Source organism: Diachasma alloeum, unplaced genomic scaffold (genome assembly GCF_001412515.2).
Source record: "Diachasma alloeum isolate Michigan unplaced genomic scaffold, Dall2.0 Dall_scaffold_00558, whole genome shotgun sequence".
In the NCBI taxonomy this organism is placed as follows: Eukaryota; Metazoa; Arthropoda; class Insecta; order Hymenoptera; family Braconidae; genus Diachasma; species Diachasma alloeum.
This window is the reverse complement of record NW_021680690.1, coordinates 546,906-574,483: the sequence shown is the minus strand read 5'-3', so window position 1 is coordinate 574,483 and position 27,578 is coordinate 546,906. Positions and strand designations below refer to the sequence as shown.

The 27,578-nt window shown below is 38.2% G+C and overlaps 5 protein-coding genes across 5 annotated transcripts in view; 4 read left to right on the top strand and 1 right to left on the bottom strand.

Annotated features, from left to right (window-relative positions):
- The first annotated feature begins 223 nt into the window (after positions 1-223).
- LOC114841479 (integrin alpha-9-like) lies at positions 224-2,910 on the top strand. Its single transcript, XM_029126479.1, has 2 exons — positions 224-2,263; positions 2,515-2,910. The coding sequence occupies exons 1-2, from the start codon at positions 1,862-1,864 to the stop codon at positions 2,908-2,910; spliced, it is 798 nt and encodes a 265-aa protein (XP_028982312.1). The 5' UTR covers positions 224-1,861.
- A 912-nt stretch (positions 2,911-3,822) lies between these two features.
- On the top strand, positions 3,823-6,202 carry LOC107043280 (integrin alpha-5). The gene is made up of 7 exons (XM_029126478.1): positions 3,823-3,829; positions 3,912-4,054; positions 4,122-4,517; positions 4,855-5,030; positions 5,095-5,579; positions 5,664-5,953; positions 6,143-6,202. Exons 1-7 carry the CDS (start codon positions 3,823-3,825, stop codon positions 6,200-6,202), a joined length of 1,557 nt encoding a protein of 518 aa, XP_028982311.1.
- Positions 4,941-11,093, top strand: LOC107043306 (integrin alpha-8). Its single transcript, XM_015264740.2, has 13 exons — positions 4,941-5,030; positions 5,095-5,579; positions 5,664-5,953; positions 6,143-6,998; positions 7,250-7,607; positions 7,682-7,980; positions 8,083-8,536; positions 8,640-8,782; positions 8,847-9,242; positions 9,730-9,905; positions 9,964-10,448; positions 10,532-10,821; positions 10,899-11,093. Exons 4-13 carry the CDS (start codon positions 6,597-6,599, stop codon positions 10,956-10,958), a joined length of 3,063 nt encoding a protein of 1,020 aa, XP_015120226.1. The 5' UTR covers positions 4,941-5,030; positions 5,095-5,579; positions 5,664-5,953; positions 6,143-6,596; the 3' UTR covers positions 10,959-11,093.
- A 2,059-nt stretch (positions 11,094-13,152) lies between these two features.
- On the top strand, positions 13,153-16,712 carry LOC107043308 (integrin alpha-V). Its single transcript, XM_015264741.2, has 8 exons — positions 13,153-13,562; positions 13,631-13,935; positions 14,038-14,491; positions 14,595-15,172; positions 15,237-15,412; positions 15,490-15,974; positions 16,058-16,347; positions 16,505-16,712. The coding sequence occupies exons 1-8, from the start codon at positions 13,379-13,381 to the stop codon at positions 16,562-16,564; spliced, it is 2,532 nt and encodes an 843-aa protein (XP_015120227.1). The 5' UTR covers positions 13,153-13,378; the 3' UTR covers positions 16,565-16,712.
- LOC107043311 (pro-resilin) overlaps positions 16,577-27,578 on the bottom strand; it is a 40,811-nt gene continuing 29,809 nt past the window's right edge. Inside the window, exons 2-7 of the mRNA XM_015264745.2 lie at positions 23,405-23,634; positions 21,870-22,350; positions 21,195-21,454; positions 20,256-20,466; positions 18,575-18,822; positions 16,577-17,799 (exon numbers count right to left, since the gene is read on the bottom strand). Coding sequence (XP_015120231.1) covers positions 17,614-17,799; positions 18,575-18,822; positions 20,256-20,466; positions 21,195-21,454; positions 21,870-22,350; positions 23,405-23,431 — 1,413 coding nt within the window. The 5' untranslated portion in view covers positions 23,432-23,634 and the 3' untranslated portion in view covers positions 16,577-17,613. The remainder of the gene's footprint in view (positions 17,800-18,574; positions 18,823-20,255; positions 20,467-21,194; positions 21,455-21,869; positions 22,351-23,404; positions 23,635-27,578) is intronic.

The window sequence follows — 27,578 nt, the reverse complement described above, 5'->3', positions numbered from 1 at the left end:
CAGATCGTTAGTTACCATGGTAAATTATCCATTCGCTATTTCCTCTCTATCGGACTTATTTCTTAATCTTTATTAAAAAAACGCTCTTTGAAAATGTTCAGTTTTTTTTCTACTTTTTTTGATTGTACAATCAGAATTTTTGGGGACTCCTGCGTGATGTCAAATCCAATGGAAATTGGGATATATTTTACATTATGAAAATGGAAAAACAATCGAGATAACGTTCGAAGGATTCACCCGGGCCTTAAAGGATTTTTTCATTTGAATAGAAAATGTGGAAGAGGTGACACAGATTTGATTTCTCTTGTACTTTGTTTTAGGTATATCTCAAACAGGAGTGCATTTAGAGATATTTCAGAGAAAACATGTTTTGTGGGGAATTTCGCGGCCTACAAAAAAGGTTTCTTAGTATTTTTCGATAAACCTCGTGGTTCGGGCGATATTTGCCAAATGAGGGAGAGGAAATTTCAAGATTTTCGAGGGAGTTTAGTAATCGCATTGTAAATATTAATAACTATGCTGAATTCGATATTTTTTGGAAGAGAGCATTACTTGCTCCATTTTTTTTACCAATCATTACCAGTCGGGAATAAAAAAATTTGCGAGAATCAAATGGTGATGAGCAAGATTATGATGATATTTGATGAGATGTTCTCTCTCTCATTTGTTTGAGTTACAATTTTTTTTTCATTTGAATGGAAAATGTGGAAGAGGTGACACAGCTGTGATTTCTCTTGTACTTTGTTTTGGGAATATCTCCAGCAGGATTGCATTTACAGATATTTCAGAGAAAACATTTTTTGTGGGAAATTTTGCGGGCTACAAAAAAGGTTTCTTAGTGTTTCTCGATAAACCTCGTGATTCGGGCGATATTCGCAAAATAAGGAAGAGGAAATTTCAGGATTTTCGAGGGAGTTTAGTGATCGCATTGTAAATATAAACAACCATGCGGAATTCGATATTTTTTGGAAGATGAATTAAGTTCCAGATTTATTACTCTGTATTTCTGAAGTGGCCAGTGAAGGCAGCATTTCGCAAACATTCGAGAACTAGTGGATTTAGAAAAAAGGTCTCTTGACATTTTTCTAAATCTTCTTCAGATATTCGCGAAATTCGTCCGCAGGAACCACTTCACTACCGACTATTCGTTGCAACTTCCATTACCTGTTTTATAATTCTTTTTTCATAATTAATAGAGTTCAATTGCCAATTAACGATTAATTAAAAATAAGTTGATATTGCGTTGTTAAGTGATAATTGGTACAATTCAATTGAATTCGAAGACTTTTCCTAGGCTTAATCCTCATTTTATGGTGTGAAAAAAAAATAAGTCTGAGACACTCGTGATTAGTCAACTCGATTAATTACCCCAGCACGAAGTAGTTATCATAAACTCAATGAACATGTGATTCACCTCGTGTGCATGGCTGATCAGTGTTCCATAATTCATTGATTTGTGTAACTTTGGATTGTTTGATGGCGATACATTATTTTTTTGATTATTGCTACTCGTTGGTTAAGTGATTATATATTTATACGTCATTTATTGATTGAATAATTGAATAAATAATTTGAAGAAGAAAAATTGCAGATTGTTGATAAAGCGATTGGCAGAAATAACGAATTTCCTTTTAAAAAAACATAATCGTGTGGTTTCCTGCAAACCACATTCTCCCTCCAGCTCCAAATCGTCTTATCGTTTCTTCGTAGTGGCTCTATTTTGGAACATTTCCTCATTCTTGCAAAAATGTTCTACTGCAGAGTGAATGTCTCCATAATTTCCCTTGAATTTTAATTAACTGCGACCCCCAGAATCTCAAATTTCATTCGAACTTATCTCTGTACATACTTTTGAATAAAAATGCTCCACTGGACAGTGAATATTTCCATAATTTTATTAATCTCTTGTGTTGATATTGGGGCATACAATTTGGACACAAAAAGTGCAGTTGTCTTCAGTGATCCCAATGCAGGATTTTACAGAAAAGGAAGTTACTTTGGATACGCTGTTGCACTTTATGCGAGCACTTCTGATCCTCTGGTGATCGTTGGTGCACCCAGGGCCAATGTCAGTAGATTATTAGGGATCAGAGAACCTGGTGCTGTTTATTATTGTCGATTGAGTGGTCATTGCAAAGAATGGCCACTCGATAATTCTAGAAATGGTGGACTTCATGGAATCGAAGGGATTGATCAGATGATCGATGAGTCATGGATCGGTGCTACTATTTCTGTGGAAAATAAACCACAGCCCAGAGTCGTGGTACGTCAAAAACAATCTCACCAACACCTCAATCGATTAATTATTGTTTTATTGAATCAATTGAGTTTTCAATTCGCCTCCTGTTAAGGAGAGAAATTGAAAAATTGAAACACTTTAATTACGACATTTTACGATGAAACAAAGAGCTCGAAGAATTGGGGAAAAGTAATTTGTCGCTTTTGCTCTGATGATTGAGAGTTTAGTTGACATTTCTGTGCTGGAAAATATTTTTCATCGCTTTGTTTTTCAAGGTTTGCGCTCCGAGGTGGAAGAACGTGCGCAAGGGGAATGTCAATGGGATCGAGCGAAATGACTTTTTCCAGAAGATGAATGGCATTTGTTACTACACAATTGTGAAGTCTCCGGGTGATTTTGAAAAACCTGTGAGGAAATTTATTACGGATTTGACAGCTGCAAACCAGCAGACTAGGTGGATCTTCGAAGTGGCAACCATGGGGTTTTCTCTCCACGAATTTTCGAATGAGTCTGTGTGGAACATTATGATTGGAGCTCCTGGGTGCTACGGCTGGTCAGGGACCCCTCTGTTGGTTTCTGAAAACCCCCTGGGGGAACTGAGTTCACTGATACCTTACACACACCCGTATTGGTACACATACAGCGGTAATGGCTTTACGAATAAATTTTGAGGGAAACCTGCACCTCTCGATGGACTGATACTCTTCATTCTAGGGTACAGCGTGACCTCTGGCTTCTACTTCGACGACAAGAGGAGATGGTACGTCGCCTCGGCCCCCCAGGTCGACGAGACGAACGGAAAAATCGCAATTTTCCAGTATAACGGGAACAATCTTTTGCAAGAAGTGAAGACTGTTATGGGCAGGCAGTATGGAGAGTACTTCGGGGCCTCAGTGACCTCCTGCGACGTTGATAACGATGGGAGAGATGATCTGATCGTTGGAGCTCCATCGTGGAGCATGAATGGAGACGAGGGGCGGGTTTATATTATTTCAGCGAGAAAAAATTCAAATGTAACTCTATTTTTATTGACATTAGTTTCTATTCGAAGTGCTTCGCTTAAATGATGGTGAGTGCATCGAGTTCGAGGGGAATAATTTGTTTTTATGGTTCAGGGGTTTGACACGACTTGGATCGATGGAAAATTCGAGGGAGCTCGATTTGGATCGAGCGTTGTCTGTCTAGGTGACCTGGATCACGATGGCTATGGAGATGTTGCTGTTGGGGCACCGTACGAGGATAAATCCGGTGCTGTTTATATTTTCAACGGTGGTCGTTACGGATTATCTAGAGAGCCAAGTCAAAAGATCCTTGGCAAGGATTTTGGGGGGCTGAGTGGCTTTGGAATCGCCATTTCAGAACCCAGGGATGTCGATGGAAATGGCTATCCTGATGTTGCTGTTGGAGCTTACAGATCTGGCCACACTTTGCTCTTTCGAGCTCAACCAGTCGTTAAAGTGAATATTAGTTTGAATTACGTCGACTCTGCGAGGTTCAACAGTAACACTACCAAGTTTTCTGTTAGATTCTGTGGGTATTACGATGGACACAGAGCACCTGAGGCTCTGAGTAAGTCACGAAAAATGTTCTGTTTCAACTGCACGTTGTTCTTTCCATCTTACAAATTTTCCTGAGAATTTGACTCTGTTATTTTCGTATTTTTGAACTTTAGGGGTGAAGAGAATTTTCAGGGTGGATGAGGCCCACCATCGGGCGAGGCTGGACACACAGGCGACTAGTAATGGAACTTACGAGCTCGAAAGTGCTCTTCAGCGTGGCAAGAACACTTGTGATGACATTCCAATACACTTGAAGGTGAGTCGATGAATATTTTTGACAGAACGTCATCGAACAACTCGTTACAATTCTGTCCTCAATTCAGGACGAAACTAAAACATATCCGATCGTCATATCCGCGTCACTGGTCCTGATGAATGACTCAACAATAATCAGGAAGGAAGGCTCAACAATCGAGCAGACAATTTCCCTCAACTTCGAGCTCGACTGCGGGCCAGACGATATTTGCCACTCGAATTTAACAACAAACGTCTCGACAACTCTTGGAAAAGGGAACAAGTACATCATTGGGGGAGAAAAAACAGTGAACATTTCGATAGAGGTTCGAAATCATCAGGAGCCTGCATACGACACCCAACTGCACGTATTTTTACCGGAATTTCTCTCCTTGACAAGGGAACCTGCCAATTGCGAAGAGAATTTTTTCCCGAATGGGTCTGTAGAGGTGGTTTGGAATATTGAAAATCCATTGAGACGTCAGGTAATTTCAGACAATCAAGCCTGAAGGAAAATTCCAGAACTGGCAGCAGTGAATTAAAATTATAAGTCTTCATCAATTCTCAAGACTTGGCTCTGAGCTGAGTTTTTGAGGAATATCTCGGAATCTAAGGGAGATAGTGAAATTCTCGTAACGACCTTTTTCGTGGCTCTCAGTTCGCTCTACAAAAAAGGTTCTCACAAAAATTTTGCTATCTGCCTTAGATCCCGAGATATTCACTGAAAACTGACTAGTAGTCAAAATCGATTTGAATTGTTTTATCGCTTCGTTACTGAATTAATTAATAAGTCAAGTGTTCATCAATTTTTCCTCGTTCCAGGCTACGTTAACACTCGAAATATCCATGCGTCAAGTTCAAGTTGAGTCAGAGCTTTATTCCGACTCGATAGAAATACCAATGAGTCTCACAACTCAAAGTGAAAATATCAACGACAAAAAAGGGGTTGATAGCGTGATTATTAATCTTGCGATTGACGCCACCGTCGATGTTAACGGGTAGGTCACAATGTGAATGATCAAAAACGCGAATAAATATCTGATCACCTGAAATTAATTTCAGACAAGCGAAGGACACTTCTTATTCGTACTTCAGCGCCTCGGAGGAGAGCAAAATCGAGATTATCCAGTTCAGTCACATTTACGGAGTCCAAAAACTGGGAGTAACTCCGATTCAACAAGCTGTTCTGATTGTCCTCGTGCCCACGCACTTGAAAAAATCAAAAAATGAAGTAATCGAAATAGCGAGGATAAACGCAACAACATTGAAGTACTTTGACTCAACAAATCGAAATGACAATGACTACGTTTGCAAAACCGAAAGAATTGGAGTGAATGAGAAGAAAATTATTACGAGGGAGTCGAATAATTTCACACAGTCTGTAGACACTTCTTTGAGGAATCGTGCGTTATTTCTCAACTGCGATAATGATGCAATTGATTGTGTTAATGTCACGTGTCTCATGGACGTGCCAAGAGAATCTGTTAATCCCTCTGTAATCGCAGAATTGAAATTGACGATTGATTTGTTGTTGAAAAACGTCCCTGGTGAGTCAATAATCAGTTGACCAAGAGTGACGATCAATTGAATTGACGAAATAATTTCAAAAAAAAATATTTTTCACATGACAGATGATTTAACGACTTCGAAAGACATTATATATTTCATATCAAACGGATCAGTGATGATTACTCATCCATCGCGAGCTAGTGAAGCGTCTGGAGTGAGGGCAAAATCAACCCTCGTTGGCACTAAATTCCTGGGCACACCTGTAGCAGCTCCAGTAGCCAGCTGGGTAATTCCTGTCTCGGTGCTCGTTGGAATTCATCTGCTAGCACTTGTGATATTCGCTCTTGTCAAACTGGGATTTTTCAAGAGAAAACACAAAGAGGAATTGGAGGAACTCAAGGCAGACTCCGACGTAAGTGAACACAAACATTTGCCAATTGATTGACTATGGGAATAAGTTGAATTATTCATTTCTCGTTCTTTCGTTCTTTCTAATGTTCACAAGGACAACATCATCGTATTCTCAATTGTGCTTCATATCATGACTCACTTCCTCATTTGAATGAGCGATAGGAATAATCATTTTTGGGTTTATTTCCAGAAGAAAGAGGGCATGGTCATTGAGACTTCATCGTCAAGGGAGTGCCTCGATCAGGATTGATCTGAGCCAATTAAAAAATTATTCAAAAATCCTTAGGATAATTAATTCCCCGGAATGATATCCCGAATAAAACCGTTGTATCATCTGAGAAACATAATTTTAATGATTCGATGACACACTGATGTGTCATCGAGCCCGCGAAAAAAGAGAGGCAAATACTATACTATGACAGCGTCAAACCTGCCTTATTTAATGACGCTCTCTCTTCTCTGTAAACATAGTCAGTGTTCAATGATGTAAGCCTTTGGTTTTCAGCGAGACTCACATCCTTCCTGCGCCCAGTGAACAGCTCATTTCAATCTTGCATTAGTATCTCAATGAAGTGGCATCGTGTCACCTCCAGAGTCTCTCAGGTTTCATTCAACCATATCTCTGTACATACTCTTGAATAAAAATGCTCCACTGGACAGTGAATTTTTCCATAATTTTATTAATCTCTTGTGTTGATATTGGGGCATACAATTTGGACACAAAAAGTGCAGTTGTCTTCAGTGATCCCAATGCAGGATTTTACAGAAAAGGAAGTTACTTTGGATACGCTGTTGCACTTTATGCGAGCACTTCTGATCCTCTGGTGATCGTTGGTGCACCCAGGGCCAATGTCAGTAGATTATTAGGGATCAGAGAACCTGGTGCTGTTTATTATTGTCGACTGAGTGGTCATTGCAAAGAATGGCCACTCGATAATTCTAGAAATGGTGGACTTCATGGAATCGAAGGGATTGATCAGATGATCGATGAGTCATGGATCGGTGCTACTATTTCTGTGGAAAATAAACCACAGCCCAGAGTCGTGGTACGTCAAAAACAATCTCACCAACACCTCAATCGATTAATTATTGTTTTATTGAATCAATTGAGTTTTCAATTCGCCTCCTGTTGAGGAGAGAAATTGAAAAATTGAAACACTTTAATTACGACATTTTACGATGAAACAAAGAGCTCGAAGGATTGGGGGAAAGTAATCTGTCGCTTTTGTTCTAATGATTGAGAGTTTAGTTGACATTTCTGTGCTGGAAAATATTTTTTATCGCTTTGTTTTTCAAGGTTTGCGCTCCGAGGTGGAAGAATATTCTGTGGGGCACTCCGTTCATGAATGGTATCTGTTATTACACAATTGCGAATTCGTCGAGTGCCTTTCAGAGACCCGTCCAAAAATTCATTACGGAATTGGCTTATCCTCGGCGGCAGTTGACGAGTGGGGATTTTCATTACAATTACTTTGCGATGGGACAATTGGGATTTTCGATTCATCAGTTTTCGGACGAGCCCATTTGGGACGCTATGGTCGGAGCTCCTGGGTGTTATGCTTGGACAGGAACTCCAGTGATGATTTCAGAAAATATGCCTGGGAGACTCAGCTCTCAGATATCTGAGAAGTTTGACGAAAATACTCAATTAAGTGGTAACCATTGTTTGAAGAAAGACTAAACTATAAACTTTACGGGATAATGAATGAGCTTGAGCAATTAATTCTAGGATACAGCGTGACGTCAGGCTTTTACTTCGACGATAAGAGGAGATGGTACGTCGCCTCGGCCCCTCAGACCGGCGATCTTAAGGGAAAAATCGAAATTTTCCAGTACGACGGTAATCTTGCTTTCAGAGAAGTGAAAATTGTCAAGGGCACGCAGAGCGGAGAGTATTTCGGGGCCTCAGTGACCTCCTGCGATGTTGATAACGATGGGAGAGATGATCTGATCGTTGGAGCTCCATCGTGGAGCATGAGTGGAGACGAGGGGCGGATTTATATGATTTCAGCGAGAAAAAATTCAAATGTAACTCTATTTTTATTGACATTAGTTTCTATTCGAAGTGCTTCGCTTAAATGATGGTGAGTGCATCGAGTTCGAGGGGAATAATTTGTTTTTATGGTTCAGGGGTTTGACACGACTTGGATCGATGGAAAATTCGAGGGAGCTCGATTTGGATCGAGCGTTGTCTGTCTAGGTGACCTGGATCACGATGGCTATGGAGATGTTGCTGTTGGGGCACCGTACGAGGATAAATCCGGTGCTGTTTATATTTTCAACGGTGGTCGTTACGGATTATCTAGAGAGCCAAGTCAAAAGATCCTTGGCAAGGATTTTGGGAGGCTGAGTGGCTTTGGAATCGCCATTTCTGAACCCAGGGATGTCGATGGAAATGGCTATCCTGATGTTGCCGTTGGAGCTTACAGATCTGGCCACACTGTGCTCTTTCGAGCTCAACCAGTCGTTAAAGTGAATATTAGTTTGAATTACGTCGACTCTGCGAGGCTCAACAGTAACACTACCAAGTTTTCTGTTAGATTCTGTGGGTATTACGACGGACACAGAGCACCTGAGACTCTGAGTAAGTCACGAAAAATGTTCTGTTTCAACTACTCGTTGTTTTTTCCATTTTCCAAATTTTCCTGAGAATTTGACTCTGCTATTTTCGTATTTTTTAACTTTAGGGGTGAAGAGAATTTTCAGAGTCGATGAGACACATCATCGGGCGAGGCTTGACACTCATTCAGGTAATGATGGAGCTTACGAATTCGAAGGTGTTCTTCATAATGGACGAGAAGTTTGCGCCGACATCCCAATAATTCTGATGGTAATAACCAGATCAACTCAATATATCGTCTCCCTCCAATTTTACCCCTCAATTCATCATTCAGGAAGGAACGAAGACAAATCCAATCGACATTTCTGCATCCGTCGCACTGGTGGATGCACCTGTGGCACTCGACAAATTTCGCTCGAAGATTGAAGACGCAGTGCGTCTTCCCTTCGACGTCGACTGCGGCTCCGACAACATTTGCTTCTCGAATCTGACTTCAGAAGTCTCCACATCTCTTGGAGAAGGAAACAGGTACATCGTGGGAGGGGAACGAACCGTGAAAGTCTTCATGGACGTTCGCAATCATGGAGAACCTGCTTACGAGACTCAAGTGCATGCAGCTCTTCCGCATTTCCTCTCTCTGGCGAATCTGCCTTCCGGCTGTGAGGAGAATCACCTGATCAATGGATCTGTCGAGGTTGTTTGTGGCGTCGGAAATCCATTACGACATGAGGTAATTCAAGAAGATTAAATCAGTTGTCGAATAGCGGGAAAAGATGAGTGAAAACATTTTCTGAATTTTTTTTGCGAATATTTTTAGAGGGAAATATGAATAAAATAAAAACATTTATTGTATTCTATACAATCATTTAAAACATTTACAAATATTGCAAACATTTTTTTTCTATAAAAACATTTATTGTATAGAATACAATAAATGTATTCTAGACAATAAATGTTTTATATATTATGTTATTATGTTATGTTTCATGTTTTCTTATATTTTTTTTATTTTTCATGTTTTCAAAGAAAATGAAAGAAAAAAGAAAACAAAAGAATAGATGAATAGATATTTAGCTAGTTGATAGTATTGTATAATTGAATACGAAAGATGAGTTGTTTTACATTACCATGAATGAGATGAGTGAAACGGTTCGAGGCATGTGGTAATGGTGAAGGAAGTATTCTTTTCTTATTTGATAATTTTTTTCCTCCTTAAGACAAGACTGACACTCGAATTATCGATGAGTCAAGTGGAAATTGAGTCAGAAGACTACTCAGACTCGATACAAGTGCCGATTCACCTCACGACTCAAAGTACGAATATTAATCATGAAGGAGGAATACATAATTTAGTGATCAATCTCGCGATTAACGCGAGCGTTGACATTACTGGGTACGTAATCCGTGTAAACGGGAAGACGATTTTTTTAATTTCTTGAAATGAATTGCAGAAAGGCAGAGGAGAGTATCTATTCGTACTTGGACTCCTCAGGAGACGCAAAACTCGATGTTATCCAGTTCAACCACATTTATGGAGTCCAAAAGCTGGGAATAACTCCGATTCAACAAGCTGTTCTGATTGTCCTCGTGCCCACGCACTTGAGAAAATCAAAAAATGAAGTAATCGAAATAGCGAGGATAAACGCAACAACATTGAAGTACTTTGATTCAACAAATCGAAATGACAATGACTACGTTTGCAAAACCGAAAGAATTGGAGTGAATGAGAAGAAAATTATTGCGAGGGAGTCGAATAATTTCACACAGTCTGTAGACACTTCTTTGAGGAATCGTGCGTTATTTCTCAACTGCGATAATGATGCAATTGATTGTGTTAATGTCACGTGTCTCATGGACGTGCCAAGAGAATCTGTTAATCCCTCTGTAATCGCAGAATTGAAATTAACGATTGATTTGTTGTTGAAAGACGTCCCTGGTGAGTCAATAATTAGTTGACCAAGAGTGACGATCAATTGAATTGACGAAATAATTTCAAAAAAAATATTTTTCACATGACAGATGACTTAACGACTTCGGAAGACATTATACATTTCGTATCAAACGGATCAGTGATGATTACTCACCCATCGCGAGCTAGTGAAGCGTCTGGAGTGAGGGCAAAATCAACCCTCGTTGGCACTAAATTCCTGGAGACACCTGTTGCTGCTCAAGTAACCATCTGGATAATTGTTGTCTCTGTACTCGTTGGAATTCTTCTGCTGGCACTCCTGATATTCGCTCTCGTCAAACTGGGATTTTTCAGTAGGAAACATAAGGAAGAATTGGAGGCACTGAAGGCTGATTCTGACGTAAGTAAACATGAATATTTGATAGTTGTTGAGGCAAAAGCATAAATTGAATTATCCATTTTTGCATTCATTCACAGGAAATCAACGGCATCCCCGTAGAGACGACCTCATCAAAACAGAGCTTAGATCGATATTAATTGAAACCAAATTAATTTATGAATATTTTTTATTTAATAGTCTCACTGTGCCATGACTGGAGTCTTCTCCCACTGTAAATAGCTATCATATCATTTTAAATATAATAAATCTACTGCCTATTCTTTGGCCGCGATTCACGCAAAAATGACTGAATGGATCTCAAGGGTATTTTTTAGTTTAGGCTCCCCATCGGCTTTGGACTATAAGTTATTGCATTGCTATATTGAACTATGCACCGTAGAAACTTCTAAAAAATTCTAGAGCTTTCTGGAAAATTCTAGAATATTCTTGAGTTTTCGAGAATATTCTTGAGATTCCTAGAAAGTTGGAGAATATTCTCGGGTCTTCTGAACAATTCGAAAAAACTCCCTGGTCTTCGAAAAAATTCAAGAAAAATTTCGGTTTTTCAGAAAATTTGAGAAAATTCTTTGGTTTCACAGAAAATTCGAACTCTTTAATTTTCTAGAGAATTTGCAGATTTCCTACAGAATTTACAGATTTTATAGAAAATTCAAGAGTTAGAATTTTCTAGAAAATCTGTAAATTCTCTAAAAAATTCGAAAGAATTTTCGGGTTTTTTAATATTTTTTTTGTTCCAATTGCTCAATTATCTAGAAAATTTGAAGGAATTCTCAAGTTTCCTAATAAATTTTTCTTTATTCCACTTGAGCAATTTAATTTCAAAATTATCGTGTATCATTTGAGGTATTTTTTTTTTAATTCCAGAAATCCTCAAAAATCTTGGTATTAAATTTTCTCTATTCAACCAGACCACACAGCTAGTAATCCAGAATATTAAACCCTAGCACCACCCACCATTCCCATCAATGTGTCATCGAAAATCCAAGAGCAAAAAATCTAACCGAGAAGGATTAAACATTCTCAAAGGCACGTACGTGCGTTTATCTCTGACGTCTATCACCAGCTAAAACACAACGAAATCCCTCTCTGACTGGCGTTCTGGGTCTCCATGGGTGCCACATCCTTCCGGCCGGCCATTCCTTCCCCGACGACTTGACCAATCCTTCCTCATAATTCCCGCAGTCTATTATTACTCCCATCGCTTCCCAGAATGTCACAATTTCGTGGGAATTTACTTCCGTTTTTCGCACTCGTTTCGATCATTTTTTGTGGGAAATCCGGTGGATATAATCTGGATATCAAAGGAAGAGTTGTGTTCAGTGATCCTGGCAGAGGGGATTACAGCAGAAGTTATTTCGGTTACGCAGTGGCACTTTACCCCAGCAGTTCTGATCCTCTGGTGCTCGTGGGCGCCCCCAGGGCCAATGTCAGTAGACTATCGAGGATCGGGGAGCCCGGGGCTGTCTACCACTGCCATTTGGATGGAAAATGTAAGGAGTGGATTCTCGACGAGGCGAGGAATGGGAGAGTCAAGGGGCTTGACGATGTCAATCAGAGGCTCGATGGGGCCTGGATCGGAGCTGCTATTTCTGTGGAAAACGCCACAAACCCTGGAGTTGTGGTTTGTAATTCTTGTCCTTGAAAAATTGATTTTATCTTCAATTTTTTTTATTACAGCTTCCAGACCCGGATTTCGGTCCATTCAGCTGCGAAAAAAATTAAGTTAAAATGATGCTATTTTTATACAAAAAAGGGGAAAAAAACTATAGTATTACGGGAGTAAGAAAATTATGCAAATATTTATGTATTTTATTATTTACATAATGTTAATTAATTTTATTTTATATTTATATAAAATATATATAGATATTTTACATAAATATATTGATAGATATTTTACATAAATATTTACATAATTTTCTTACTCCCGTAACACTATAGTTTTGTCCTTTTGTTTTTTTTTGTATTCCACACAGTTTTTTTTCTTTCCCCCGCATATTTTCAAATCACACTTTTTAAGAAATTTCGAAATTGCCTTAATGTTTTTGTAATTGAGTTCGCACAGTATCTCCTCAATCTTGTACGGTTTTGTGTTATTTTCTTTGATTACCTGAATGAGTTACCTCGAAAATTGAAGGGCGAGGTGGACTATTCCGTGAATATCTCGGGAACTAGTTGGCTGAGGAGAAAATGTGAGAAAACATTTATTGCGGAGAATTTAATTTCCCGGACAAAAGATCTTTTAACGTTTTGCTCTAAACCTCATAGTTACAGAGATATTCGCGAAATAAACTCGGAAAAATCGTGACGTTCATCGTATTTTCATCATTTTCCTGCGGAATTCCCGGATTTTTTTTCTTCTTTTTCACAGGTTTGCGCACCAAATTGGAAGAATGTTATTAGCAAACATTACTACGCGAATGGAATTTGCTATTACACAGTTGCTAATAATTCACGAGCATTTGAAAGAACTGTGGATTCGATAATTAATGTTTTTGCTGGTCGCTATGATCAAATAGCGTACGATGGGCGGGGTGAGGCGTACAATCTGCGAGCAATGGGGATGCTGGGATTTTCGGTGCACGAATTTACCGATGAGCATGACAAGCATTGTGTTTTAACAGGGGCCCCTGGGTATCACGAGTCGGCGGGGAATGTTGTCTTATTTTCTAAGAACGAAAAGGGGAGGACTGACTCGGTTGTGCCTAGGGATGTGGACGGAGCTGGGGGGTCTATCATTGGTGAGGATGTTCTCATGGATTTCTAGAATGAGAATGCGAGACGAACAGACACTTCCGTTTAATTTTAGGGTACAGTGTGACGTCCGGCTTCTACTTCGACGCAAATCGAAAAGAGAGATGGTACGTTGCATCGGCCCCTCGAACGAAGGACGTCACGGGATCAGTGTTAATGTTCAAGTTCAATGGGAGCCAGTCTGTGAAAAAACCTATGATAATCAGAGGGCGTCAGGTAGGAGAGTACTTCGGCGCCTCAGTGACCTCCTGCGACGTTGATAACGATGGGAGAGATGATCTGATCGTTGGAGCTCCATCGTGGAGCCTGAGTGGAGACGAGGGTCGGATTTATATGATTTCAGCGAGAAGAAATTCAAATGTAACTCTATTTTTATTGACATTAGTTTCTATTCGAAGTGCTTCGCTTAAATGATGGTGAGTGCATCGAGTTCGAGGGGAATAATTTGTTTTTATGGTTCAGGGGTTTGACACGACTTGGATCGATGGAAAATTCGAGGGAGCTCGATTTGGATCAAGCGTTGTCTGTCTAGGTGACCTGGATCACGATGGCTATGGAGATGTTGCTGTTGGGGCACCGTACGAGGATAAATCCGGTGCTGTTTATATTTTCAACGGTGGTCGTTACGGATTATCTAGAGAGCCAAGTCAAAAGATCCTTGGCAAGGATTTTGGGGGGCTGAGTGGCTTTGGAATCGCCATTTCAGAACCCAGGGATGTCGATGGAAATGGCTATCCTGATGTTGCTGTTGGAGCTTACAGATCTGGCCACACTGTGCTCTTTCGAGCTCAACCAGTCGTTAAAGTGAATATTAGTCTGAATTACGTCGACTCTGCGAGGCTCAACAGTAACACTACCAAGTTTTCTGTTAGATTCTGTGGATATTACGATGGACACAGAGCACCTGAGACTCTGAGTAAGTCACGAAAAATGTTCTGTTTCAACTACTTGTTGTTCTTTCCATCTTCCAAATTTTCCTGAGAATTTGACTCTGTTATTTTCGTATTTTCGAACTTCAGGGGTGATGACAACATTCAGAGTGGAGGAGACACACCATCTGGCGAGGCTTGCTACACACTCGAGCAGCAATGGAACTTATGAGCTCGAAGATTTCCTCTACAACAGCAGAAAACTCTGCAGCGACATTCCAGTAGTTTTGGACAGGGGAACTAAAACTGAACCACTCGACATTTCCGTGTCCCTGAGGCTGTTGAATGAGGACCCGGCTTTTGCCTTCTGCATGAGGTGTCCCAGGATCAATGGAAAAACCTCGATAACCGAAGCTTCCCTGCGACTCAATTTCGATCACGATTGTGGTCCCGACAACATTTGTCACTCCAATCTAACGTCAAGGATCTCAACTTCTCTTGGAGACGGCAACAAGTACATTATGGGAAAGGAGAAGACAGTGAAGGTCTCGATAGACGTCAGGAATTACGGAGAACCTGCTTACGAGGCCGAGGCACACGTGCTCCTGCCCGAATTTATCGCTCTGTCGAGTGTACCTTCCGCTCCTTTTTCTGACTGCAAGGAGACACCAGTGGTCAATGGATCTGTCGAGGTGGTTTGTGCACTGGGAAATCCATTTCGACAGCAGGTAATTAAAAGAAGTTCAATTGAAAATGAAAGTTTAAAGCTGAAATGAGGATTTTTTTTTCAAGACTACTCTAACACTGGAATTAGACATGAGTCAACTCAAGACTGAGTCAGAACTGTACGGAGACTCAATGCACGTGCCCATTAGTCTCTCAACTGAGAGCATAAATGATAACGATCAGAATGGAATTAATAATCTGATTATTTATCTGGTTATCGACAGCGCCCTCAACATTACAGGGTTTGTAATCAGTTCTCTGGCACAATTTGGCTAAAATCCCAAATAAATAATACCTGAACATCTCAAATTAATTTCAGACAAGCGAAGGAGAGTTCTTACTCGTACTTTAGCATCTCGGAGGAGAGCAACATCGAGATTATCCAGTTCAATCACAATTATGGAGTCCAAAAACTGGGAATAACTCCGATTCAACAAGCTGTTCTGATTGTCCTCGTGCCCACGCACTTGAGAAAATCAAAAAATGAAGTAATCGAAATAGCGAGGATAAACGCAACAACATTGAAGTACTTTGATTCAACAAATCGAAATGACAATGACTACGTTTGCAAAACCGAAAGAATTGGAGTGAATGAGAAGAAAATTATTGCGAGGGAGTCGAATAATTTCACACAGTCTGTAGACACTTCTTTGAGGAATCGTGCGTTATTTCTCAACTGCGATAATGATGCAATTGATTGTGTTAATGTCACGTGTCTCATGGACGTGCCAAGAGAATCTGTTAATTCCTCTGTAATCGCAGAATTGAAATTAACGATTGATTTGTTGTTGAAAGACGTCACTGGTGAGTCAATAATCAGTTGACCAAGAGTGACGATCAATTGAATTGACGAAATAATTTCAAAAAAAATATTTTTCACATGACAGATGATTTAACGACTTCGAAAGACATTATATATTTCGTATCAAACGGATCAGTGATGATTACTCACCCATCGCGAGCTAGTGAAGCGTCTGGAGTGAGGGCAAAATCAACCCTCGTTGGCACTAAATTCCTGGGCACACCTGTAGCAGCTCCAGTAGCCAGCTGGGTAATTGCTGTCTCTGTTGTCGTTGGAATTGTTCTGCTGGCACTTGTGATATTCGCTCTTGTCAAACTGGGATTCTTCAGGAGAAGACAGAAAGAGGCGTTGGAGGCACTGATGGCTGATTCAGACGTAAATAAAGAGAAACATTTGCCAACTGTTGAAATATGGGGATAAGTTGAATTATTAATTTCTCGTTCGCTCGACATAATCACATTATTCATAGTCGTCACTCTTTTCTCGACGAGGTTTTATCAAAACTGTAAATCGTTTTTGTATTGATTTTCAGAGAAAGGAAGGCATAGTCATAGAAACTACGTCATCAAAGGAGTGTCTAGATCAAGATTAAACATCACGAACATTTTTTTCTTTCAGAACAATTAATCCTTCACGAAGTAATTGTCAATTTATTTCTCTCGTTGTGCCATATTTTCAACTTTCTCCTCGGACTTCTTTACAGCATATAATTATTTTGAATAAACTATGTCAGGAAACAACGGTTTTCAGTGAGTTATGCTCTCTTAAGGCCACAAAATATTTATAAAAATATAAGTTTAAGGTCTCTGAGACGAACGGCTGCTTCGTTCGACGAATTCTCGCGCATATTTAGCGATTATTTCGGTATTTATTGATAAATAATCAGATCTGATGCTTCATGAAGCGAATAAATAACAGATGAGAAGAGATTTTTTTTTTCACATCATTTTGCAATTGTGCGTGATCTCTTCCTGAGATTTCTATTGAAGACTAAGTATTTAAAAATATTTCATATAACAAACTTTTCTGTTTTATTCTCTGGTAAATTATGCACGGCCTTTAATTATCTCGAGTTCATGCGATAATTGCTTGAGTAATTATTGATAAATAATCAGATCTGATGCTTCCTGAAGCGAATAAATAACAACTGAGAAGAGATAATTTTTCTTCAAATCATTTTGCATTTGTGAATGGAAGAATTTCAAGAAAATTTTTCCTGTGAGGACTTTAATTCTCCCACATAATATGAATTTTCTATTTTTTCTGTCGCAAAATTTCCCTCATCATTTCACTACTAATTTTTGTGCCATATCTCTTCCTGAGATTTCTATTGAAGACTAAGAATTTAAAAATATTTAAATTAATCAACTTTTTTGTCTCATTCTCTGGTAAATTACGCAAAATCTTTAATTATCTCGAGATAATTATTTGAGTAATTACTGATAAATAATCAGATCTGATGCTTCATGAAGCGAATAAATGACAGAGAGAAAAAATCATTTTTTTCAAATCATTTTGCAACTTGTGAATGTAAATTTCACAAAATAATGTGAATAAATTACGCAGAGCCTTTAATTATCTCGAGTTCTCAAATAAATTTCCTCAGATTCGAATTTAAAAAAAAAAGTGGCTGTGGGGAATTTAATCCTCATCGTCACCGAGCCCCAACCCCTTGGAAATATCAGCAGCACTCAATCTTCCCCCACCGGGAGGTGGTGGGCTTGATGGTTTGGGTGGAGGTGGTGGATCACTCCTCGGAGGCCCATAATTCTGAGAATACTGAGGCGGTGGCTGCGGAGAGAACTGACGGTCATCCCCGTGAGAATTCTAGACACATCAGAATATTTATTGATCTCAAATTCCCCTCGAGAAGGTCCCAATCATCAAAAAACAAATTACCCCATTTTTTTACCGCAAAATTTTTGAGAAAAAGAGAAAGTAAAAAGCGAGATAATAGCGTGAACAGATTTATTCCATTAAATTCTACAAAATAAGCCAAGAGTATTACTTTATTAATTAATAGCGCACTAGAAAAAAATCAATGGATCATGCAACAGTAGTCTTCCTCCAGGGTTGAAAATATATAAAATCATAAAGCATAAAACAAGTGAATTATAATAAAAATAAACATGTTTTACATAATCAATTACCATATCGTGCGAAAGAGATAAAATCTTCAATTTTCATTCTCCTCATTTCATGAATTATCTCGTTAACAAATTGTTTTACGAAAAAGTGTCATGCGACTTTTTTTTAAATAATGAAATTTCCAACAAAAAATGTCTTTTCACATTTTCCTCTAGACCCATTCGTTGCCGAGATAATTCCATTCATTCATTAATCAAAAATCAAAAAACCATTTTCTACTTATTTTTCTAAACCTCCCACCACTTCGCCTATAAAATTGATAAAAAATCGTACAAAAAATATATTCAACATTTAAAAATTCTCCAAGAAGCTCAGGACTGCGTGAAAAGCGTAAAAAATCATGCAGAATGTTTGAATCGGTCAGTGAAAGAGCGCTGAAGCCCAGGAAAGCGAAGAAATTTGGGGAGACGTTTTAAATTTTCCTCTCCCTCCCACTCTGGATTTTTTTACTCACTCGTTTGCTCAGACTATCGAGTGCAGAGCTGAAGAGAGCGCCCCCAATGCCACTGAGTAGGTCAGAGCCACCTGAACTCTGATTATAACCAGGCTGTGTGTATCCACCACTGGGTTGATAAGCTGGCTGTTGATGGCCTCCCCCACCTCCAAGGACACCACCCAGGATCGATCCAAGACCTCCAAGGCCTCCCAGGGGGTCAGGCTGCTGTGGGGGTGGGTAATTTGGAGGGTGAGAGCCACCACCACCTGATCATTAACAGAAAAAAAACAGTTCGATTGATAATTCTGGTGTTTATTCACCCAAAAAACATTTTTTTCTCAGAACTTCAGTCGTGATTTTATAAAATTGTTATTTAATGTATTTTTTTATGAATAAAGTGTCAAAGATAAAAGAATCAGGAATGTATAAAGTTAATGGAATGACATTTCTGTCATTATTACTGATGAAAAATCTATTTGATTGACGTTCTGATGACGATTTAATTTTTTAAAAAGACGTTTCTCGTGACAATTCACTCCTGCTTTTTTAAATTACTATTCATTGTCGTTTTTTGTAAATGATATCGTTAAATATTGTTCAGAAGTCTAGAAAATTAATGCCACGGTCTTAAATGCCCATCATTATCATGGAAAAAATAATTTGATGGATATTCTGATGAATAATCAATTAAAAAAGATATTTTTCTTGGAAATTGACTCATGTCTTCTTCAATTACTATTAAATATATTTTTTCACGAATAAAATCGTTATAAAACTTGCTAGAACTGAAGAAAATTAATGTAATTGACTCAAATTCCTAATATTATCATCCAAAAAAATAATTTGATTAACATTCTAATGAATAATTAATTAAAAAAGACATTTCTATTGACAATTGACTCAGGTCATCTTCAATTCCTATTAAATATATATTTTTCCTTCACAAAATCGTTAAAAAAATTGCTATAACTCCTGAAAATTAATGTAATTGACTCAAATTCCTAATATTCTCATCCAAAAAAATTATTTGATTAACATTCTGATGAATAATTAATTAAAAAAGACATTTCTATTGACAATTGACTCATGCCATCTTCAATTCCTATTAAATATATATTTTTCCTTCACAAAATCGTTAAAAAAATTGCTATAACTCCTGAAAATTAATGTAATTGACTCAAATTCCTAATATTCTCATCCAAAAAAATTATTTGATTAACATTCTGATGAATAATTAATTAAAAAAGACATTTCTATTGACAATTGACTCATGCCATCTTCAATTCCTATTAAATATATATTTTTCCTTCACAAAATCGTTAAAAAAATTGCTATAACTCCTGAAAATTAATGTAATTGACTCAAATTCCTAATATTATCATCCAAAAAAATAATTTGATTAACATTCTGATGAATAATTAATTAAAAAATACAATGTCCTCGACAACTGACTCACGTCATCTTCAATTACTAATAAACAAATCGTTAAATACTTTTTATAAGTCTAGAAAATTGATGTCATTGTCTCAAATTCCTATTATCATCCATAACCGTCCTTAATGATGCATATCACTCCCATGACATCATCAAGACCAGATTTCCCAATCCTCGTCAATTTTCGAGTTAAAAATCCATCAGATGGAGTTATCAGAGTCAAGAACACATGAAATGAGTGGAAATGAGTGGAAATAGTAGTTACCGAGTGCCCCGAGAAGTGACCCCAGCATGTCGCCCCCTCCCTGGGATGGGTAGCCAGGCTGTTGTCTGGTGTCACCGGACAGAGCATTGGAGACTAGACTGCTGGCTAGGGCTGTACCTAGGGCTCCCAGGTTCAGCCCTCCTCCCTCACTCTCGGTTTTCGAACCCTCGACTTTCTCGTGCTCTGTCTCTTTGTCGTGTTCCTTTCTCTTCTGCAATGGGACATGATCATTTGTCAATAATTATCATTTGTGTTTTTATAATTTTCTTAGTTGTTTTTTTTAAATAATGACTCAGAGGAAATGAATATTGAGATATTTTTCGAGGGAATTTTTGGGTTTTGTCTTTTAAGAACAATTCCATTTCTTATCATCATGATTAATTTGAAAAACAATTGAACAATTTGCAGATAGTTATCGTCTTTTTTTCTAATTCTCATCTATTTTTTTTTTAAATGGCCCTGAGGAAATAAATGGAGGAACAGTTTCTGAGAGAATTTCTGTGTTTTTTTTCGTCGAAGAACAATGCCCATTGCTTATTTTTCATGAATAATTTGGCAGATAGACAACTGAAAAATTTGAAAATAATTTTCATGTTTGTTATGATTTTTTAAATTCTCTTCCAGGTTTTTTTTGCCAATAAATATACCTCTGATTGGACTATTTTTTGAGAGACTTTTTCGTTAGAGACAAAATCCAAAAAATCCCATTCTTATCACCATAAATAATTTAAAGATAAACAATTAAAAAATTTGAAAATAATTATCATCTGTTTTTCCCGATTCCCCTCCATTTTTTTTTACAATATAAATAAATATGCCCTTAAGGAAATAAATATTAGGCAATTTTTTCAGGAAATTTTTGGGTTTTGCTCTAAAGAAAAATTGCCATAATTTAATCCAGATATTTTCTGGAATATTTATCAATTGAGGAATAATTACGTTGTAAGCATGCATGGCAGCAGCAACCCCTCCAGCAGCGACAAGCCCCCCGAGAGCAAGACCGACTTTGTCCAAACATCCACCGAAGGCCTCCTCCTCTTCAGGTTTCTCGTAGCCAGGTTGATAACCGTAAGGTTTGCTGGGTGGGGCGTAGCCTCCAGGGCCACCAGGGGGTCCATAGCCTCCAGAGCCAGGACCATAGCCCCCTTGGGGTGCTGAGGGAGGCTGAGGGTTCAGGGTGGGGTAGAGTCCCCCCGGACCTATAAAAATAAATCAAAACGAAACGTAAACCTCATGTTTTCAAGCTCTTCCACTATTTCTAATTTTCCCATTTTCTTTAAAATTGGATTTATCCACTGACCGAGTAGTTTTACATGAAAATGTCATCAGAACTTTTTTGTGGAGAATTAAATTTCCCACAAAAAGTCCTCATAACATTTTCCTCTAAACCCAATAGCCACCGAGATATCCCCGAAATAGTCTGCGTGAAATCCAACGTTTTGAAATTCGATTCTCCAAATCATGATTTCCAAATTCGTCTGTATCACGCAAACGAGTCGTTTTAGGAAAAAATGTCAAAAGAACTTTTTTATGGAGAATTAAATTTCCCACAAAAAGTTTAAATCACATTTTTCTCTAAACCCATCCCCTCCCGAGATATCCCGCCAAACCCACCGGGTGGTCCAAAATCAGCAGCAGGCACATCGGGAGCAGTGGCCATTCTCGGTGACCTAGGCGCTCCAATGCTCTCGTACGAAATACTCGTGACTTCGACATCGCCATCGATGACGAGATGAGTGACCTTCTGATAAGGCAGACGATGCCCAAACTCGGTGAAGTGGCGCCCATTGATGGCGATTTTGTACTGAAGTGGTTCACAGAGCAGAATCACCTCGAATTCCTCCCCAGGCTGGATGACGAGGGGTCCACCGTTCTCCTCAGGCCCCCAGGACATCGACTGAATGTGGTTACGAGTGATGAAGCCGTCGGTGAAGCGAGGCGACAAGTGAATCGCAATGTCATCGCGTGGATTTAAATTCGGCCCCAACTGGTAGTTAATGGCGAAGCGAACAGCATTTGGGGGAGTTTTCCCCTGGATCTTCACCATTTTCCCAGGGGTGAGACCACCCTCGACTGCCCCCGCGTAAGGAATTTCCTGGGGATTTAATTATCGTTTTCTTAATTGAGTTTTCATCATTTTTCTACGTGAGGAAAATCTTCAGGACTTCAGTCATGAATTTCTCGTGACCCAATGACGCGATCGGGATAAACCAGGGCTCATTTTAAAGTCTGGAAAAATCCCCTCAAAATGAAGAGAAAAAAATTGAATTTCACTCTGCCAATCTTGAGTTATTGTTGACTAAAAAAAGCTCATTTAAAAGTCCTCGTTTCAGGAGGCCTTTACCAATTCCGTGATTATCTTGAAAATGCGTAATTCTAGAGGAAAATATCATAGAACATTTTCCGTGGCAAATTCAATTGCCCACAAAAAATATTTTATGACATTTTCTCCTAAACCCTCTCCCTCCAAAGATATCCCCAAAAGAACTCCTCAATCCCCCAATTTCCTCATAAAACAGATGTTTTTATTTCTCATTTATTCGCTGAAGAACTTGAAGAGAGGTATTTCGACGACTGTGGCCTTGAAAAATCGGTGTTTATGAAGCCAGCAAAACACAAACAAACGATCTATAAAGGATCCCCTCCCATAATTCATCAAATCTTTGCTATTCCACGAAAAATCAATTTTCCAAAAATTAAAATTGTTTGTAAAATTCGAAAAATCAACATTCTTCACCCCCCCCCCNCAACATTCTTCACCCCCCCCCCGCCCTTCTCCCCCTCCCCCATAATAATCCCAATTATAATTATAATCCCAATTATAACAAAATTAATTCAAATAATAATTTTTCGATTCCTTTCACTTCTTCGAATTGAAGAAAAAGACTGAAAAATATTAATAGAGTAAAATTCTAATTGATGTGTCTTAAAATCTATGGATTATAGTTGATGACAGTGACGCTAGCATTTAAAATGCCACCGTAACGGCACAACAATTCCAATGCCATCGCAATAAGGTCACAAACAACAAATGGAACTGAATACTCCGGAAAAATCCTGGCTTGTACCGATTAAAATCAAAATAAAGCAGGTTGATATCAATATTGAGCTTGAGAAAATTCATAAAGATATTATTTCGGAGTACTCACGGGATTTAATACCGGAGATGACGCCATGGTGATGCTCTTGATGACAGAATGGCACCTGACGATCCCTCAGACTGCACTGACGACGGAATTTACCCAGGTTTTTTAATTGAAACACTGGATTCAGAGGAGAACAGCCGCAGTGCGCAGAGGAAGACACGAGACTCTGCGTCTTTCTTAGCACTTCATATATCGGGACTGGAGTTCTATTTACAGTGGTGACGCAGAGGCAACTGTAGAGGCAGATCAGGAAGATCGAGTGATTTCTAGTTTATTAACAGTTGGGAATGAACGATTTTTTATTGTTGATTGATGGAAAAAGTGCGGTTGATGAGTTCGAGAATTTAATTGAACTACGCTGATAGAAAAACAAATTTGTGATTTTTTTTTCTTAGGGATGTTTAGCCATTTTCAGCAAATCTTATTTTTTCATGTCCACGAAAAATTCTATAATTTTTTTGGCTGACAGCAGAACATATGAAACTAACTTCGTCGATGCTAAAATAGGATATTTCGATACAAGTGCGGAATAGTATATTTCAGCACGTGTGGGGCAATTTCGTCTTTAACGTGTGTGGGGTTTACAGCATGAGCCGAAGGTGAGTGATGTAACCACACACGTTAAGGACGTAATTTCCCAACAAGTACTGAACAAAATTTTATGTCACGAAGTCTGAAACCGGCTGAAATAGACACGAGACGCGAAACGTCGAGTGTGTAATCCAGCCGGTTTCAGGCATGAGTGGCATAAAAGTGTTTTTCGGCTCGTGGGGGGTTTATAGCGCGAGCCGAAGGCGAGTGATGTAATCCCACGACCCGGAAAAGTCACTTTTCCGCACAGCGTGATGAAAAAAAATTAATCGCAATAGCCTCGCCAGAAATAACTAAACATATTTCTCTAGTTTATTAACAGTTGAGCATAAAGGTTTTTTTACTGTGGATTGATGGAAAAAGTGCGGTTGATGAGTTCGAGAATTTAATTGAACTACGCTGAGAGAAAAACAAATTTGCGATTTTTTTTCTTAAGGATGTTTAGCCATTTTCAGCAAATCTTATTTTTTCATGTCCAAGAAAAATTCTATAATTTTTTTCGCTGACAGCAGAACATATGAAACTAACTTCTTCGATGCTAAAATAGTCTATTTCGATACAAGTGCGGAAAAGTGTTTTTTGGCTCGTGGGGGGTTTATAGCGCGAGCCGAAGGCGAGTGATGTAATCCGACGAGCCGGAAAACACTTTTCCCACGAGTATCGAACGATTTTTTTCATCACAATGCGTGGGAAAGGGACTTTTAGTCACGCGAAGCTTGCCTGAAAAGTCACTTTTCCGCACAGCGGAAATTGACTAAATCTGATTTAGTGGAACAAATTTGTGATTTATTTTTCTTAAGGATGTTTAGCCATTTTCAGCAAATCTTATTTTTTCATGTCCAAGAAAAATTCTATAATTTTTTTCGCTGACAGCAGAACATATGAAACTAACTTCTTCGATGCTAAAAAAAAATTAATCCCAATAGCCTCGCCAGAAATAAATAAACAAATTTTTCCTTATACACGGGCGCTTATGGGATTTATGTTAAAATTTGACACGCGGAAAATTCATGGGACGACTTCGCAATACTGAACCCTTCGTGTTTCACTCGCGGTGTGAAGACACGCCCGAATTTAATTGCAAGGAAGTCTTGCATTACTTCAAGACGACTCTCGTACTTTAATTGCACTCTCCACTTGTCCTTTATGAAGGGATTAATTAGCACGCGACAATTTTCACCCACGCGCGGGCAATTCTCTAATCCAAATAAAACAATGTCTGTGAGAAAACTGTAGTTTTCAAAAATTTAATTCGGTTCATTGTTCAAATATCTCAAAAACCATCAGATTTAGTGGAAAGTGTCAGCACAACTTTTTCATTTCTCATGAAATTTACTACAAAAAATATTTAGGACAATTTCCACATAAATTGCCTAGATTTCGAAATAATTTCAACATAACGTGCAGAATTTTTCGACTTCCATTTCAATTAATTCGTGTTTTTGATTATCAATTTTTTAAATCATTTTTTTCAATTTAAAAATTGATTTTTTAAAATAATAATATATAATATATTTTAAAAAATTAAAAAAAATCAATAGAATATAATAATAATAATAATAATAATAATATATTATTATATCAATATAATAAATATATTATATTTTATATTTTTATTTTCATGTAAGTAAAAAATTTTTCGAAACTGAGAATTGAGAAAATAAAAAAAATTGCATCTTATGAAAGAAAAATGACATAAATAGATATTTTTCAAAAATTGAATAAGATAAAATAAATTAATCTAAGCTAAGCTAAAATTAGAATTCTTATTCCTTGAACATGACATGACTTGGCGGAATAGATCAATGACAGAAAACGTTTCACCAATTTTTTTACAGAGGATTCGCATTATTAATTATCATTATGAAATTAGCGTTAGTGATAGAAAAATCCTAGAACAGCGACATATGAACTCACAATGAAAATTATATGAAGCGTTACGATGCCTCGCCTCCAGGGCGCACCCATCGCATAAATAAAGGACCAGGGACATGCCCCTGTCAATTGAGATGAATGAATTCACTGAAAAAAGGGGATAAAGACGTTGAGATTATTCTATGACCTGAATAGTGAAATTCTCGAACCTGAAGCTAAAGCAGATAATTTTATGATTGAGTGCGACGACAAATCGACTTGAGACCTACTTACGATAATGCGGGTGCCCGTGGCTTCATTCGATTATCAGTGCCCCAAAAGTAAGAAGTTGATTAATGTGCTTGAATGGGGGGAGGGGGGAGGGGGAGGATGAATCAATTCAATAAATCGAAATTTAAAATTGACGGAAAAAATTTTGATTAATTTTTATCGAAAGTTTCTTATCAATTCTACTGAAGAGTTTTCTGTTAATCTCGGGAAAAACTTTTCATTTGTCTACATAGAATTTCATCATTAACTTTAATTCAAAGTTTTTTTAATTAATATGAATCCTAAAAGAAGGAAAAATCAATGGAATGGGAAAACTCGATTATTTTGGATTGCCAAATTCGCAGTTATCTCGTTGATGACTGATTTTAGACGAAAGTGTCACAAAACATTTTTTGTTGGAAATTTAATTCTCTACAAAAAATGTTTTATGTAATTTTCTCCTACAACCCCTCCATCCCGAGATAACCGCAAATTACCAAAAAAATTCTAGAACATTCGCAACAATTAAGAACATGAAACGAAATCTGTTTCAATGAATTAATTTAATGAATAAAAAAATTTAATTCATCTCGATAAAAGGTTCTTCATTAATTTCAATGAAAAAATTCTAATTGAACTTAATTAAAGGATTTTTATGAACCTCAATCCCCAAAAAAAAAAAAGTGACTGACCGAAAAATTCAATTTTTCCGCATTCCCAAATCGGCAATTAACTCGTTAATGACTGATTTTAGGACAAAATGTTACACAACATTTTTCGTTGGAAATTTAATTCTCTACAAAAAATGTTCTATGCAATTTTCTCCTCAAACCCCTCCATCCCGAGATAACTGCAAATTACCAAAAAATTCCTGAAACATTCACACCAGTTCACGCACAAAATAGTTTGAAAAAACGTTTCTTATTCTTCCGAGGGGAATACAACGCGCAAGTAGCATATTCCCGCACATGTACGAGCAAGGACCCTCGTCAGGATCAATAGGTAACCGAACCCTTCGCCCTCCACGTCTCAACCTCGTTCTTCTTCCCATTCCCTTGATCCTCCTTTATTCTCCTTCATCTCGACCTGAAATTCCCTTGTTCGCGTGCATCAACGGCTTCAAACACATTTTTATTCCGCTGATACAAGAGACATCGCTCTACTCCGCTCCCCGCACGTGGATCCCTAGATTAGGTGAATTTATCAGGCTTCCAGTGCAGTAGCCAAGGTGAAAAATAAAACGAAACAATAAAAAAAAACGGAGAAACGTCAGCTGTCGCGCGGTCACCAGTGTTGGGGTACACGTGCACCCCGTGTGAATGAAGCGGAAAGCACATATTTGTATCAAAGAAAACGAGTTCCTCGGGGGGACGGACCCCATTATTATTTTCCATTTGAAAATCGAAATTTAGTTCACGTTAAAAGAACTAAACTTATTGATTTCACTATCTCGTTCAATATC